This window comes from Acipenser ruthenus, chromosome 12 (assembly GCF_902713425.1).
Source record: "Acipenser ruthenus chromosome 12, fAciRut3.2 maternal haplotype, whole genome shotgun sequence".
NCBI classification, from domain to species: Eukaryota; Metazoa; Chordata; class Actinopteri; order Acipenseriformes; family Acipenseridae; genus Acipenser; species Acipenser ruthenus.
Window position 1 is genome coordinate 23,748,943 of NC_081200.1, and position 16,193 is coordinate 23,765,135.

The following is a 16,193-nucleotide window of genomic DNA, read 5'->3' on the forward strand; positions in this document are numbered from 1 at the left end:
AAGAAATGTGAAACAAAAATTTGAGGGGGGAGGGGGGGGTATTTGGTAGTGAATTTGTAATTCTGATAACTTTAAAATGAAGTTAATGTATAACTGTATTCATTTAACAATATTAAATGCTAAATTGAAATCGCAAGGTCTTTTGACACGTATGAAATGTGTAATACTATAATTAACTAATTTAAACAATTGTTGCATAATAAAATGGTATTCACTGTGCATTTGTACCACAAACTGTGGATTCGTTAATCAACAATATATCTACCCCACACTCCCCTTCTCTTTAAAGCCACACATCCCATTTTAGTTTTGTCTAATTAATCAATCGAAAGATAAAAGGGTGACATCACAGAAATGTTTTAAACATGGCTAAAACTGCATGGTAACACTTCAGTTTTCAATAACTGGTAATGCTGTATTTGAATTGCAGACAATGTAGCATTCAGAACGCATAGTTATATTGTGAAAGCCTTAATGGTGTTATGATTGCTACATAGTATCCAATTAAAATAAGGAGTTACTCAATAATTAGTAACACATCTCTAAATATGATATAATTAATATTATAAAAATAATAAATGGTTGTCATAATAATAATAATAATAATAATAATAATAATAATAATAATAATAATAATAATAATAATAATAATAGCTGGTGCAATACAATAATGAAACCTTTTATTATTTTATTACAACATGAAGATTTTAATATGGTGCAAATATTTATATATATGTATATATATTTTAAACTATTATCCCATTTTATAAATGCCTAATACTACTTAACAATAACATGCTGTTAAAAACGGAAAGGGCTTGTAATTTAATATAGTTAAACAAAAGTAATACAATTATACATTAACAATTTAAAAAAAAAAAAATCGTAATTACAAATTCACTTCCACATAAATATCCCCACTTCTAATTTTGATTTCACATTTCTTCTGGACAGGTTCAGGAACAACAGCAATGTCATCATCACTTTGTAAATCTCCATTAATTACATCGAGGTTAGATGTAAACTCAGCTTCTGCATTTCTATACTTGAGGATGTTTATCAAATTCTATTCGAGATTTTTTTCTTTTTCCTCAACATAAGTGTAAAAATAAGTCATATTTAATATGTCAATTAAAATAGTAAGCACTATGATACTTGCTAAAGGGTCAATATGTAATGTAGTTAACCTTAATCAATTCCTTGAAAAACACAAGAGCGAAATGGGTTCCAAAACTACTACAAGTGACTTGTCTCTCTCAAGCTCCTACTTCAACCACATGTATACTCGAGGTGTTGTTAATTGACACTGCGTTTGGTGAAGGAGTAGCAACAACTCCAGTATGTTTCTGATAGCTATTCAGAAATATAAAGTGCTGTTAAGCATGCATAGTGAGTGGATTGGTTACACAGTGAATGGCATTCTGTCTGCCTAAGAAATCAAACACAGAAAAAACAATTAAGAAAGCGTAGACGTCACAGAAGCAGCAAACAGAGGGTGAAGATCTGAAAGGAAACCAGACAACACGCTTGACCTGAGACAAAGTTAGGAAGACTCAAATCAGTCCCAGTTCTAGACACAAGAGGTACAGTAAATAGTCAGGGTTCGCAGAAGAAGGGTCCTGCAGATAGTACAAGGAAAGAAAAGAATGAAAAAGATTTAAAAGAACAACATTCAGAAAATAAAACACCATTCAAAAAAGGATTTCCTAAAATAAATAAAATATATATACAGTATATACATACAAAGCAGCAGTAAATATAAATATATGCCCTTAAGCTGAAAATAATAATACATTTCTAATGAAGTTTAAAGGCTTTCCACACAGTTGCAGAGAAAAATAATGTATTTGGAAATCAAGGGCTGGGATCGATGTGAGATATTAGTGAAGGTAACCGTAGTATCCTTCTGTCTATGGTATTATCAAACTACTAGTATGCACGTTTCTCTGTATGTGTGCATGCTTGAGATGAAGGGCTGGCAAAAGTCCACTGCCCTCAAGATTAAAATAGTAACATAAATAACATAAGCAAAGATAAATCAGTGTAGCCAAGTTGCAAATACTGAATGTATAAAATGTAAACTGAAGAGCACTGCTAACCTCTGTACTACAGGCTTTTTGGCAGCTCTTGAGATATAGTATTGTTTCATATAGGTAAGTTGCATATTGCATATGAACATATACCAGTAGTAGACTAGTGTATATAGTGTACGAGCCAGGATGGACTGCACTGGACTGGATGCTGCAGACTAGGAGCCAAATTAAATCTAAGGAAAAACTCTGTATATAAGATGTGCTTGTATGAAGATGGCACAGATCATTATCCTTTCAATTACATACCTCTGTACCCTGCCAGAGAAAAAGATTAGCTAGGGAAATAGGAAGGTGCTTTCATTTTTGCTCTGGCAGCTGTGTTATACAAACATAACTGTAGCAGCAGGTAGCTTTTCAACTTGCACATGATCAAAATTAAGTTTGATTTGTCCTTTAAACTAAACGTAGGCCAAAACAATTTGCAAGTAGCTGGTACCAGGCATCAGTACAAGTTTCCATCCATCACCCTGAATAACAAATACAGGACTTCTGTAGAGGAATAAAAATACCAGGCTTAAAGATAGGGGAAACAAAAATTGATAATGCGAGTAAGCGCCCAACCAGCAAACTTTGGCTCCTGTCCACAATTAAAAAAACTAAATGAATAATAATAACGAAAACATTGACAGCAAATGGATACCCAAGAGCAAAAGTGATCCAAGTAGCAGTTTTGGAGCTTTCTTTATGAATAACAGGGATTGTAAACAGAAGTGCTTTAACTCAATAAGGGAAACCATCATCCTCATTTCCTTTCAATTTGTACTGGGAAAGTGTGACACTTTCTGCATCTCTAACAATGGATCACGGGGCTTCCAGGGTAGCCAAATGTTCTGCTTCCATAATTTCAGCAGGGAAATTACACCGTGTAACAATTTTTTATTTGTTTTGGTTCCTGGGTAGTAAGTGTTATTTCCTAATTGCTTATGCCTCAAAAGTATAGAAAATGGCTATTATTCCCCACAAACTTTGCTTTTGTGACCAGGACAGTGATATTTTGAAATTTACCTATTTTCCAGAACATTCCACATAGATTCAGTGCTGAGTAAACTTGGAGTAACTTCTAGAACTTTCTAGAACTTTCCAGTAATATAAATAGTAGTATAAATACAGGGGCCTTAAGCCCACCAGTTCAGTTTAGTTCCAGCTGCCTAAGTGGATACATATCTGCATTTTTCTGAGATGGCATCAAGAGGCTGCAAGCATCCGGCGGACGCATTTTGCTATGTTTGCGGCCAATTTATCAAGACAAGAGCGAAAAAGTACTCCGTGGAAGCATCTGCCAAGATGTGTGAGGCCTACAAGGCATATTTCGGCATGTCTGTCGGGGATCAAGACAAACCCTGGGCACCTCATTTCACCTGCGAGCACTGCAAAAAACTCTGGAAGGTAAGATGGACAATTGTTGCTCGGAATTTGATGTTATAAAATTTGTTAAAATTTTTTAAATTGTAAAAGTTTTTAATTTTAAAATGTTTTACAATTTTCAATGTTATTGAAAAATATATCATATATGAAAAATGTTGCGAGAATCTCTTACACATTAGTCATGGGTGAAATAAATGTATTTTTGTAGGATGATACAGAGGGGAAAAGAGAGCCATGAAGTTCGCTATCCCAAGAATTTGGCGGGAACCCACTGACCACTCAAGCAACTGCTACTTCTGCATGGTGGACCCTTCCAAACGTCGGACTGGCAAGAATGCACCTGCTATCACGTATCCGGACCTTCCTTCATCCATCGCCCCGGTGCCACACTGCCATGAGCTCCCTGTACCCACTCCTCCGGAGAGAGAGCAGCCGTCTTTAGAAGAGAGCAGCAAGTCAGAGAGCGAGGAAGACGTTGTAGATCCAGATGACAATTTCAGAGGTGGAGCTGAGGAGAGAAACCCATACTACCCCAACCAAAAAGACCTCAACGACTTGATTAGAGATCTTGGTCTCACCAGGTCCAATGCCGAGCTTTTGACGTCTAGGCTCAAGCAGTGGAACTTGTTGGATGAAAGTGTGCAAGTCGCAGATCAGAGGAAGCGTCACCAACCTTTTTCTAGCTTCTTCACCCGTCAAGATGGGCTCTGCTTCTGCCACAATGTGACCAGTCGAGGCAATCGGAATAGCCTGTAACCAGAATGAGTGGCGCCTCTTCATTGACGGGCTCATCCAGGAGCCTCAAAGCCGTGCTGCTCCATAATGGTAACAAGTACCCGTCTCTTCCCCTGGCTCACTCGGTGCACCTCAAAGAGGATTACAACAGCATCAAGACCTTGCTGGATGCCTTGAAGTATGATGAGTACGGCTGGGAGGTCATAGGAGACTTAGAAAATGGTGGCATTCCTGATGGGTCTCCAAGGCGGTTTTACCAAGTTTCCCTGCTATCTTTGCCTTTGGGACAGCAGGGACACCAAGGCGCACTACCACAGGCGGGACTGGCCACAGCGGACCGAGTTCTCTGTGGGGAGGAACAACGTCAAGTGGGAGCCACTGGTGGACCCCCGGAAGGTGCTGATGCCACCACTGCACATCAAATTGGGCCTTATGAAACAATTTGTCCGAGCTCTAGATAAGGAGTCGGCAGCCTTCAAGTACCTTCAAGACTTCTTCCCTAAGCTGTCTGAGGCAAAGGTCAAAGATCCTGGAGTGCAATGAATTCCCCAAGAAGCTCACTAGTAAGGAGTAAGCGGCTTGGAACAGCTTTGTCGCAGTGGTTCGGGGCTTCCTGGGCAATCACAAGGCCGAAAACTATGTGGAGCTGCTTGAGACTCTGGTGAAGAACTACGGCACAATGGGCTGTAGGATGTCCCTCAAAGTCCATATCCTTGATGCTCATCTTGATAAATTCAAGGAGAACATGGGAGCGTACTCTGAGGAGCAAGGCGAGCGCTTCCACCAGGATATACTGGACTTTGAACGCCGCTACCAAGGACAGTATAACGAGAACATGATGGGAGACTACATTTGGGGGCTGATTCGTGAAAGTGATTTACAGTATAATCGTAAATCTCGAAAAACTACTCACTTCTAAATCTTTTCTAGTCATTTTTGTATTACTTTAGTATAAATACATGTTAATTTGGATTCATATGTTGTTTTTTTCTGACTTTATGTGAACGAAAAGACACAAATTCACCCGTTTTCTCATTGGAAATAGGTAAATTTCAAAATATCACTGTCCTGGTCACAAAAGCAAAGTTTGTGGGGAATAATAGCCATTTTCTATACTTTTGAGGCATTAGCAATTAGGAAATAACACTTACTACCCAGGAACAAAAATTGTGTTACATAGTGTTATTTTTTAGGGAGTATGCGTCACTGAATGAAGGTCTATACTTACTGTAGGGAACACATTCATACTGGACTTCTAGGTATTTGTAAGTCCCAGGACAAGGGTCAGGAAACACATCAGACCCAGTAATCACAACACATTGTGTTCGATTGTTGCACCTGTAATAAGAAGGACAGAACAGCAAGATAAATAATTTAAACCTGGACTTTCATTTGGAAGATAACACGTGCTTGGTATAAAACACTGCTGACTCCTTTTCACACTTGGATGGCAACAATCAATACAGTGACACAGCTAATTAATATTACAATAGTCAATATCAGAAAACAAAGCAGTGCCAACCAAAACTGAGGCTTCATTTGAGATGAACTATAAGGCATAGCAAGACACTTAATTTTTTTTAAAAAAAATTAAGCACTATGTTATATTGAGTGTATTTGATCTTATTTTTAGTAAAGCTATTGATGCAGCCTGTGTGAATGCACAGACTAGAATCAATAACATTTTAGGCCACTTTCATACTGACATTAGGGACTTGATTTGCTAGTAAATGATGTTCAGGTACATATCCTCAGCTTTGTTTATAGTAACAGTGAGAGAGGTTTGTATTAATAATCTTATACTTCATTCACGTGTTCTCAGTCTGACAAGTTGCATAACACAAACCCCCTGCTGCAGTTGTTAAGGGAATTGTCCTTTACTTTATGCTTCAAAATGACCTTGGATACCAGTAACAAAGTGTTAGAAATATATATATATATATATATATATATATATATATATATATATATATATATATATATATATATATATATATATATAGACACACACACACACACACACAGTATATGTTATTTATTTAATTTTTTTCCCTGGTAAACTATCGAATTTGGAACACTTCAGTCGTGCTGAAGCGAAAGAATTGATGAGACCATCGCAGGGGGTACAGCTATCCATCAAAATACAAATATTATCAACTTCCACACCAATAATTAATATTTAAGAAGGTTAAATACAATGTCATGCAATCCATAATCCATAATACCTACAAAACCTTAACACAGTAATAAATGTGTCATTTACAGGCAACGACAGTAATTTGTGAGGGGATTATTACACATGTAAATTAATTATTTTATTGTAACAGTCGTGTCTGATTTAATTACAAATTGTACTCAAGCAGAGGCTGACTGCACAATTAGACTGCACTGTTTTGCAGTTTTTTTTTTGTTTGTTTTGTTTTGTGTTTCTACAGTGAGGGGGGAATATTCCCAGATGAGACCCGACACACAAGAGGTGTTAAATGAATCACGTGATGTTGTGCTAAAATGCAGTGAGGATAAAGAGATGTGTTTTGCTGCAGAGCTGGTGCAGTAAAAAAGAACGTGCCTTACAATGTTTTCTAGTCTCACACAGATCATTTACAAGATTTGAGCTGGTGTGACAAAAAAAATATTAAAATGCTGCACCACAGAAAACTCAATTAGGTTCTTGCAGCATTTCCAGCTTTCGAACATAACAAACCCGTTTTCTTAATATACAACTGTGACCAATAACCATTCCTGCAAATTTTATATTCTATCCACCTGCCCCCCACACTTTCTGATAGTCATAATTATAATTTACAAAGTGCATCGTGTAGAGATAAGACTTTATGTGTAATCTATAGTGTGAGGTGTCCTAAATCAATAGCCTTGTTCTGCTGATTTAGCAGTGACTTCTGTTTTGGCAAGATAACATTTGTTTCTCTTGTCATGCTCCAAAAACCACTGGGGATCTTCAACAGATCATTAGATATGCAACAATAAAGGTCCGGTACATTCTTTTTTGTTCTACCTTAAAATTACTTCTTCACTGTCCTATCATTCCCTGTCACTGCCAGCGCCATATTATTACTAGCAGTCCCCTGAAACTTGTACCAGAGCTATGTCTGCAGGCCACAGAATGCCATTTCCAATTGAGGCTTCAGTTTGAAAATATAAATTAAAAAAATTTCATTATCTCCTGCCAAGGGCCATTATTCACTACTGTTCTAAGAAGATTAAAATGCAAACTCTACCGACTTGAACAAATACCCCTACATTAAAATGAAAAGCTCAGTATATCATGGCAGGAATGGAAAACGGCAATGACCTAGAGAATATTTTCGACCAGAGCTTAAGGCAATCTTTTTTTTTTCCCTTGAAAATCTTCAAGTACTGGAGCAAAACATATGCAGTTTCCTCAGAATCTTTAATTAACAGCTCTATAATTTTGGTAGACATGCACTTTCCAAACTGAATTTTAATTTTAATTCTTCGCTTAGATGTGACAGTTTCCTTCACACTTTTGTAGACTGGTGAAGGAATCTACATTAACAATGAGAATGCAAAAACAGTGAGCGTGTCTGGAAAGTGGACTTTCCCATTTGAATTCACAGAGAAAAAAAAACAACAAAAACTTCAAGGAAAAAAAAAAGAATTTTAAAAGTGATATGAAACATAACTACTGTTTCATTCCAAACACTGGGCTTCACTCATCATGCTGCAGCCTCCAAACGCTTTCACGGAGGGAAGAAGGACAGCAGTGAGGGAGTTTACTTGATTAACAACCATCTTTTTTGAAGACAGGTGTGAATAGAAATGTTAAAAAGTGGCTAGGAATGACAAATGCTTTACAGCTACACAAGTGATTCCAGAAAAGAAGAGTCAAGGCTATGGATATAACGAAGCAATTTTCCTGAAATCATTTTTTTCTTGACTTTTTTTCTTGTATTATTACATGTTTTGTTGGATATATTATTCAAAGGCATTTTTTAAATGCGTATTTGATGTCATTTACTGTAATCATACTCTACTGGAAGCCGGATTAAATCCTGTAAACATCACCAAGTCTACTGTATTCCACATGGTTTGAATATAGTAACAAAAATATATTTAAAATTCAGAGTGCCCAATTATTTTAACCTGTTTTTCTCCTCAATTTAGAATGCACAATTATGTTCCCCCCACCACAGCAGCTCCCCATAACCGCTCAGGAGAACTGAGGGTCCTCTGATCCAACCACTATGCCAATTGCCTCTTTTTTCACATTTTGTTGTGTCGGATTGTGTCGGATTTTTTCCCACTTATCTACACACCATACTCCACACTGTTAAGGGGAAAAAAGTTTTTATTGAGAAAAAATTGATATATTAAAAATACAAAACTGAAAGATCATAATTGGATAAGTCTCCACCCCCCTGAGTTAATACTTGGTGGAAGCACATTTGGCAGCAATTACAGGTCTCTACCAATTTTGCATACCTAGATTTGGCAATATTTCACCATTCTTCTTTACAACACTGTTCAAGCTCTGTCAAGTTCCTTGGTGAGCATTGATGGACAGCAATCTTCAAGTCATGCCACACATTTTCGATTGGATTTAGGTCAGGTCTCTGACTGGGCCACTCAAGGACATTTACCTTTTTTGTTCCTTAGTCACTCCAGTGTAGCTTTGGTTGTGTGCTTTGTGTCGTTGTCATGCTGAAAGGTGAACTTCCATCCCAGTTTCAGCTTTCTTGTAGAGGGCAGCAGGTTTTCCTCAAGGACTTCTCTGTACTTTGCTCCATTTATTTTCCCCTTCTATCCTGACAAGTGCCCCAGTCCCTGCCGATGAGAAACAGCCCCATAACATGATGCTGCCACCACCATGCTTCACAGTAGGGATGGTGTTCTTTGGGTGATGCTCTGTGTTGGGTTTGCGCCAAACATAACGCTTTGCATTTAGGTAAAAAAGTTCCATTTTAGTTTTGTCAGACCACAAAACTTTCTGCCACATGGCTACAGAATCTCCTGAATATTTTTTTGCATACTTCAAAACGGGATTCAAGGTGGGCTTTCTTGAGTAATGGTTTCCTTCTTGCCACCCTACCATACAGGCCAGATTTGTGGAGTGCTTGGGATATTGTTGTCACATGCACACTTTGACCAGTCTTGGACATAAAAGCCTGTAGCTCTTGCAAAGTTACCATTGGCCTCTTGGTAGCCTCTCTGATCAGTCTCCTTCTTGCTCGGCCATCCAGTTTGGAGGGACGGACTGATCTAGGCAGGGTCTTGGTGGTGCCATACACCTTCCACTTCTTAATAATCATCTTGACCATGCTCCAAGGGATATTCAAGGACTTTGATATTTTTTATACCCATCCCCTGATCTGTGCCTTTCAACAACTTTGTCCCGGTGTTCTTTTGAAAGCGCCTTGGTGTTCTTGGTTGAGTCTTTGCTTTGAAATGCACTACCCAGCAGAGGGAACCTACAGGAACTGCTGAATGTATCCTGAAATCATGTGAATCACAACAATTTAACACAGGTGGAGGCCACTTAACTTGGTGCCTGATTTTGAAGGCGATTGGTTACACCTGAGCTAATTTAGGATTGCTATTACAAGGGTGGTGGACACTTATCCAACCAAGCTATTTCAGTTTTTATTTTTAATTAATTTTCTACAAATTTCTAGAATATTTTTTTTACTTGGAAGTTGTGGGGTAGGATGTGTAGATACATGAAAAAAAAAAATGTTAATGCATTTTAAATTCCAGGCTATAAGGCAACAAAAGGTGAAAAATTTGAAAGGGGTTGTAGACTTTCTATAGGCACTGTATTTGTTGATATCTCTCTACAATCAAGACTCAGTATTTAAGGTAATTAGCCAAACCTGTAGACATTTTATGTTTTACACACAAACATTTTTCAAATGCCAGGGGTAACTTTTAACATGATCTTTGATATTTCACAGGCCTTCATCATTCAGCAAACCTTTCGAGTAATAGACCATGTAAATGAAGCATTTATTGCTTGCAGTTATATGTATTGCTTTTAAAATCTAATTTAAAATGCGTTTTATAAATAGACCACAACTTGTAAATACCTGCTTTGCATAGCGGATTTGATACATACCACGGCAAATTGGTGCCAACTGAACATTTTTTATAACATGGAGAAATGAAACACAAAAATTGAAACACTTCTTCAAAACTATGAATAAAATATTTTGTTGTTAAAATCATTAAGACACTGATCAGAAATAGCAAAGGAATTTAATCAATATACTTCTTTTCCAACTTTGCTAATTTCCAATTATCTGTACAGCAAAGGAAATTCTTTTGGCTGGTTATCTTTCACTGACCACCTACATTGTCAGCTTTTACATTTATTATCAAACTAGAAAGTTATTAATGCAAGTTACTTCGATTTCTCCTCCCTGTTTGTCCTAATTATTTTTAAACGTACATCGGTCAACCAAGTTCTCGTCTCCTGTAATTATTCTTTAAAGATCATTCAGTGGTGAAATATGTTTTGTGCCTGTGGCTTGTGCTGTGCTTTCCGGCACAGTTAATTATCCACTCAGAGGATTAGAAGTGGTGATAATGCAAAAGAATCTGCATCCAAGATGACTTTTGTAAGTATGTTCTTATGATTTTCATACAATGCAGTGAAGCTCTGTAGTTAGATACCATTTAACTCCAGTGGGTCGTGTTGTTGACTCATTTGTGTGGCTCATACAATCTCCAGAGCCCAAATGGATAGCAACACAAAATTAATTCTGATGCTTTCATGATTACATTCCTCATAAATCTCACAAATATATATTATATGCATCAATAAATTGAGGACTGTCTTCAGAATAAAATGTAGTTCAATTACACATACCATACCTATGAAGAATTGAGTTTATTTGACCAGATACATGTTTTTAACACCCTGTTAGTATTTTTTAAATTGTATGTCGGTTTAAATATCCAAGTGGCTTTACCTAAATGGCAGATGCAAAATCCTTCATAACTTTGGCTGCCCTAAACTGCAGTAATCTTTTAATCGCACCGAAATATTCATAATCTAATCCTATCAAACAGCCTAACCTTTCAGGAGTCTCATATGTCTGCACAATTAAAATCACAGTGTTAGCGCAATATAATACTGCAGTAGATTTGATGTAAATCTTTTTCTATTGAAATAAGCACCAGGCTGACAGCAGGAAGTGTCTGATAAGAAAGCAACCAGGCATTTCAGATGGCACTCATGATAACATGAACATGTGCCTCATATGAATTCTGCACAGAATACTTCACTCAATATGTATGGCTGGACAAGCCCGAGAAGTTTGTTTTTGACCATCAGTTGCGCAAAGCTTGTTCTTTGTCATTTGAAAAACAACAGAATCATACTTGTATATCAGAATCAGACATTTCTTATTCTAGCTGTCAGTAGGACTCCTGCTGCACTGTTATTTGTAGGGCACCTTTTTCATTATGCATATTTAGTTATCTGGTGCACAAACAAAGCAATTTACACTGTAATTAACATGCTGCTGAGAATTAGTAATGGGTGACAGCGATGACATATCAGTTTAATGTTACTTAATGCTGTGCAAGGGGAATATGCCATAAGCCATTTTAAGTCATCAACACCCAATCGCTCTGCCTTTTGTGATAGTTATAATAAAACAAAAAATCAAAAATCTGAATTTTTAAACCACTGCAATATTGTTTCGAAAACCACCAATTAGTTTACCATGTAGGCAAGTGTAAGACTAGTGTTGTTTTCAAGATTCTAGGTTCATTTATTTTCAGCCACCTGTGAATAGGTAGCACTCATTTGAGGATAAATAATGCCCAGAATTGTATTAGCTGGAATACTTAATATAAAATAATCCATGAATTGTCTTTCTGCATCTTTTCTTTTTTTTAAATGTCTGTGTAACAGGGCCGGGAGCCCTGTACATGAGAAGGGGACAGGGCAAAGCCATCCTCCTATAAAATATATTTATTTTGTATTATTATTATTATTTTTATTATTATTATTATTATTATTATTATTATTATTATTATTATTATTATTATTATTATTGATTAGTATTATCTTTTTTTTTATTTTATATTTTTATATATATTCTTTTTATTTAAATGTGTTCTGGCAGAGGAGAGGTTGGCAGCTCGTCCTCTACCAGTAGTAATTAGAAAACCTGTGTAGAATGTGACCGAGAGATTATCAGATAATTGACAGCTAGTTAATCCCTCGGTCACTAATATAAAAGTCTGCAGCTCTCCCTGCTCGGAGTGGGTGTTCAGAGGAGCGAACGGGAGCGAGAGAGGAGAACAGAACGAAACTAAAATACAAAACTATCGGATCAGTGAAGGCGATTGCCCAGCCTGACCGAGGCATTTGTTTTGGTGTTCATGGTTTTGTTTTTGTTTAAATATTTATTTTCGCTCTGTGAGCAGTTGTTTTGTGTTTAAATATTTTATTTATTTTTCTTTAAATAAAAACGGCACACGCCGCGTCTTTTGCCCTGCAGTACCTGTCAGTGTTTTTCTTCCTGCATCTGGCCTGACGTCACCACACGGTTACCCTGTTACACGTGGTGTCTAGCGTGGGATCACCAGCGCCTCCTGGACTCAGGCAAGAGCAGGTACTGCAAGACTATTATATATATATATTTTTTTTTTTGGAAAGAGGAAAGAGGATGGAAAAAAAGTAGCGGCAGAAGCAGCAGCAGCAGCATGGGCCTGGTCACAAGCCCCATCGCGTCTCTGCCCCGGTGGAAGTCTGCCTAACTTGCTTGAGGGGGGAAGAAGTTGCTTTGAAGTTGGCGAGGTCGGGCACGTGTCACCCAGCTACTACTACCCCCCACCTCAGGAAGAGGAGGTGGAACCAGAGCCACAGCCACAGGAGGAGGTTAGCTGGGAAGCCTTCCTCCACAGCATGGGTGTGAGATACTGTTGCTGCATCTGTGGGGAGTGGGGGCATTTCCCAGTTAACTGCCCCCTCACAGAAGAAGAGGGGTACAGCAGCTGCCAGGAAGAACCCCTACCGCCTTTGCAGCCAAAAGGGGAGGAGCCTCTGTCGCCTTCGCAGCCAGAAGGGGAGTAGCCTCTGCCTCCACCACCACCAGAGGGAGAAGTGGAGCTGCTGCTTCCTTCACGGCCAGGAGCTCCCCTCCTGCCGTCGACTCCAGAGGGTCCGCTGCTGACGTCGCCTCCCGAGGGTCCGCTGCTGCCGGCTCTGCTTCGCTTGGGGTTGCTGCCAGCCCTGCATTGCAGCAGGACATAGTGTGGCCGGAGCCCCAAAAAGGGGAGCGCCAGCAATGAAGAAGGAGGGGGAGGTCAGGAGACCAGCTCCCCCCGCAGCAGTTTCGCTGCCGGAAATCGTGTGGCTGGAGCCCCTAAAAGGGGAGCTGCAGGCCATGAAGAAGGGGGAGGGATGTGAGAAAACCACCGGCGCCTGGTAGTTGGATCCCTCGGCCTGGGCTCCCAGACACCCGAGCTCCGTGTCTGGACCTCTGGTTGCTGGGCCTGACTCCCAGGTCGCAGCACTGCCGGGCATAGTTTCGAGTCTGGTCCCTTGCTCCACTCCCCCATGGAGACCAGGCGTCACGGCACAGGAGAAGGACATCTCGACGTGGGAGTTTATTTTTAAATATTTATTCTCGTTCTGTAAGCAGTTGTTTAAATATTTTATTTATTTTTAAATAAAAACGGCACCCGCCGTGTCTTTTGCCCTGCAGTACCTGTCAGTGTTTTTCTTCCTGCATCTGGCTGGACGTCACCACACGGCTACCCTGTCACAGTCTGCTTATGAATCAAAAATGACACCAGTCACTAAAACATGACTTTTCCCAAAGTCCTGATGATATCAGTTTAAGGAGGTTATTTGGAGGCCATGTCATTCTGAGCACATCAAGTTCAACAAACAAACAAGGGAGACAAAAGCTGTACTAGTTTTCTGCATGGTCATACCGTTACCTTGTGTTTCAATTAGTTTTGATCAATTTATTTTTTACATGCTGGTGAGTCCAATTAGGGGAAGCAGCACATTTGTGTGACTTGCTGACAGCAGTAGCAATTGAACAATAATACGCATTAAGACACAATTACAAATCCAAATAAACTTAAACACCCATGGCTTTAAGTTTAGATAAATTTGTAGCTCTAGTGGAGGAGAATTGAAGGAAACAACTTCGTGAAAACTAAATGATTGTTGACAAAAGCTGCTTTTTATTTTTCGGGCCTTGAAACTACCTTAGGCGAACATCCCCCTATTAATAATTATTGTCATATGGTGCAATCAACTGAGAGATACAGAGATGCTTTAAATACAGAGGTCATGCAGTGCTGCTCTTTTCACAGCTTAGGGTAATTCCAACATCATTTACTCAGTTGTCTTGGAACCTGATGTGATCTGGACAAAACAATGTTTGCATCCGGGGGCTAAAATATTATTCCAAATGATCACACAACACAGAGATAGTATAGTTACAATGATAAATTTATTGTCATTTGTTGTTCATTTATATGACGAAAACGAGAGTAGAACATCAAATGTTCAGTCTACCACTCTGACTGGTGAACTTGTAATATTAACCAGTCACAGACTATACTGGTTATTGATTTCCCATTCATTTCTAAGAGCAACATGGGATATTCATGTTTATCCTAAAAGTACAGAAAAAGAGAACCTTCAACCAAAGCGGCACTAAATTATTAAATAGGTTCAAAATGGTTGTTGTGTGTAGTGACTAAAGTAAACTGAATCTTGGGACACTTTATTTGTAAACAGTTATTAAATTAAAGTCAATGCCTTGCTTAGAGACTGAGTTAACCCTTTCAGGACCAAGCATTTTTCAGTGGGATGCTCCCCCTAGGACCAGGCGTTTTTTGGCTGTAGTTGACTCTCTTCCTATAAAAATTCACTAAAAAAATCTATTTTTTACAGTAGCGTCTTGGAAATTGTGTTGTTTTTTTCAGAACACTAAGTATTTTTTTATTATGTTTTATGCTTAGAGATACATTTATAAACATGTGTTATTCTATGACTCGAGGGACCTACAATACTTCCTGAAAGTTTTGAAAATAGTTGAAAAATATTGATGTTTGGACATTGTTTCTGAGTGATTGCAATGACATAATGCATGTTTATACTCAGGGTCTTTATAAGCCATAATGGACACTGCTCGATTTATTTTCTCAAAATAAATATTGATAAATAATAGTTATTCATTCCATTATCATCAGTAATACGGAAAAAAATGTACCTGATACATTTAGTTCATGAAATAGTATATGCTTATATCCACTCATTTCTTGATATTTATAAATGCTGTAAAAAACATATATATTAAAACGCATTAGACAGAGTAAATGTTCTAATATAATTGTAAGTCAAATACATCAGATATTGTGTTTCCCCTTTTTTTTATTCGCTCTAAACAAGTTCCTGTGATATTTTTTTCTGCTTTTGCCGGGCTGCTGTAAACTGTCTCTGCCCTTTAGACACTAAACGCCCCTCTCAGTGACATCATACAAAAATGGTCCTTAAAGAGTTAATCATGGCCTATAAAATGTTAATATGGAGTGCTTTAAATATCTGCTAACACCATATGTAAGCCTGGAAGTACAAGGCTGTGTGCTGTGAAGCGGCAACAACAGAAATCTTCAGAGAACGTTGCACGCACTTCTGTCAATGATATAAATAGTGTAAGCATGATATATTATTCAGTAGCAAAGACATAAAAAAAAAACCTTTTACCTTTGCAATGCAATTTTCTGACCCACCTTTTAAATAATAAAAATGGGGGGGTGACCTGAGTGGAAATATCATTAAAATGCAAGGAATTATACTACTACAAATAAAAAAATAAAAAAATGAAATGTAACTATATCAGTGCCTTGCTCACTGCTAATATAAAATGCGCCATAATGTAGATATTATCAAAACAGTTAAAACCAGTTAATAGTGTTTACCTCTATAAAAGACCTTTTCCTGTTTGTATATATTGATCCTGTTTTTAACTGGACCATGTGCCT

General features: G+C 38.0%; 1 protein-coding gene across 19 annotated transcripts in view; it reads right to left on the bottom strand.

The window, feature by feature from the left end:
• The window catches only part of LOC117416994 (adhesion G protein-coupled receptor L2-like), a 118,580-nt gene that overhangs the window by 43,858 nt on the left and 58,529 nt on the right, over positions 1 to 16,193 (bottom strand). For all 19 annotated transcript variants that reach the window (XM_059034695.1, XM_059034696.1, XM_034028538.3 and 16 more), the window contains exon 4: positions 5,422 to 5,531. In XM_059034695.1, coding sequence (XP_058890678.1) covers positions 5,422 to 5,531 — 110 coding nt within the window. The remainder of the gene's footprint in view (positions 1 to 5,421; positions 5,532 to 16,193) is intronic.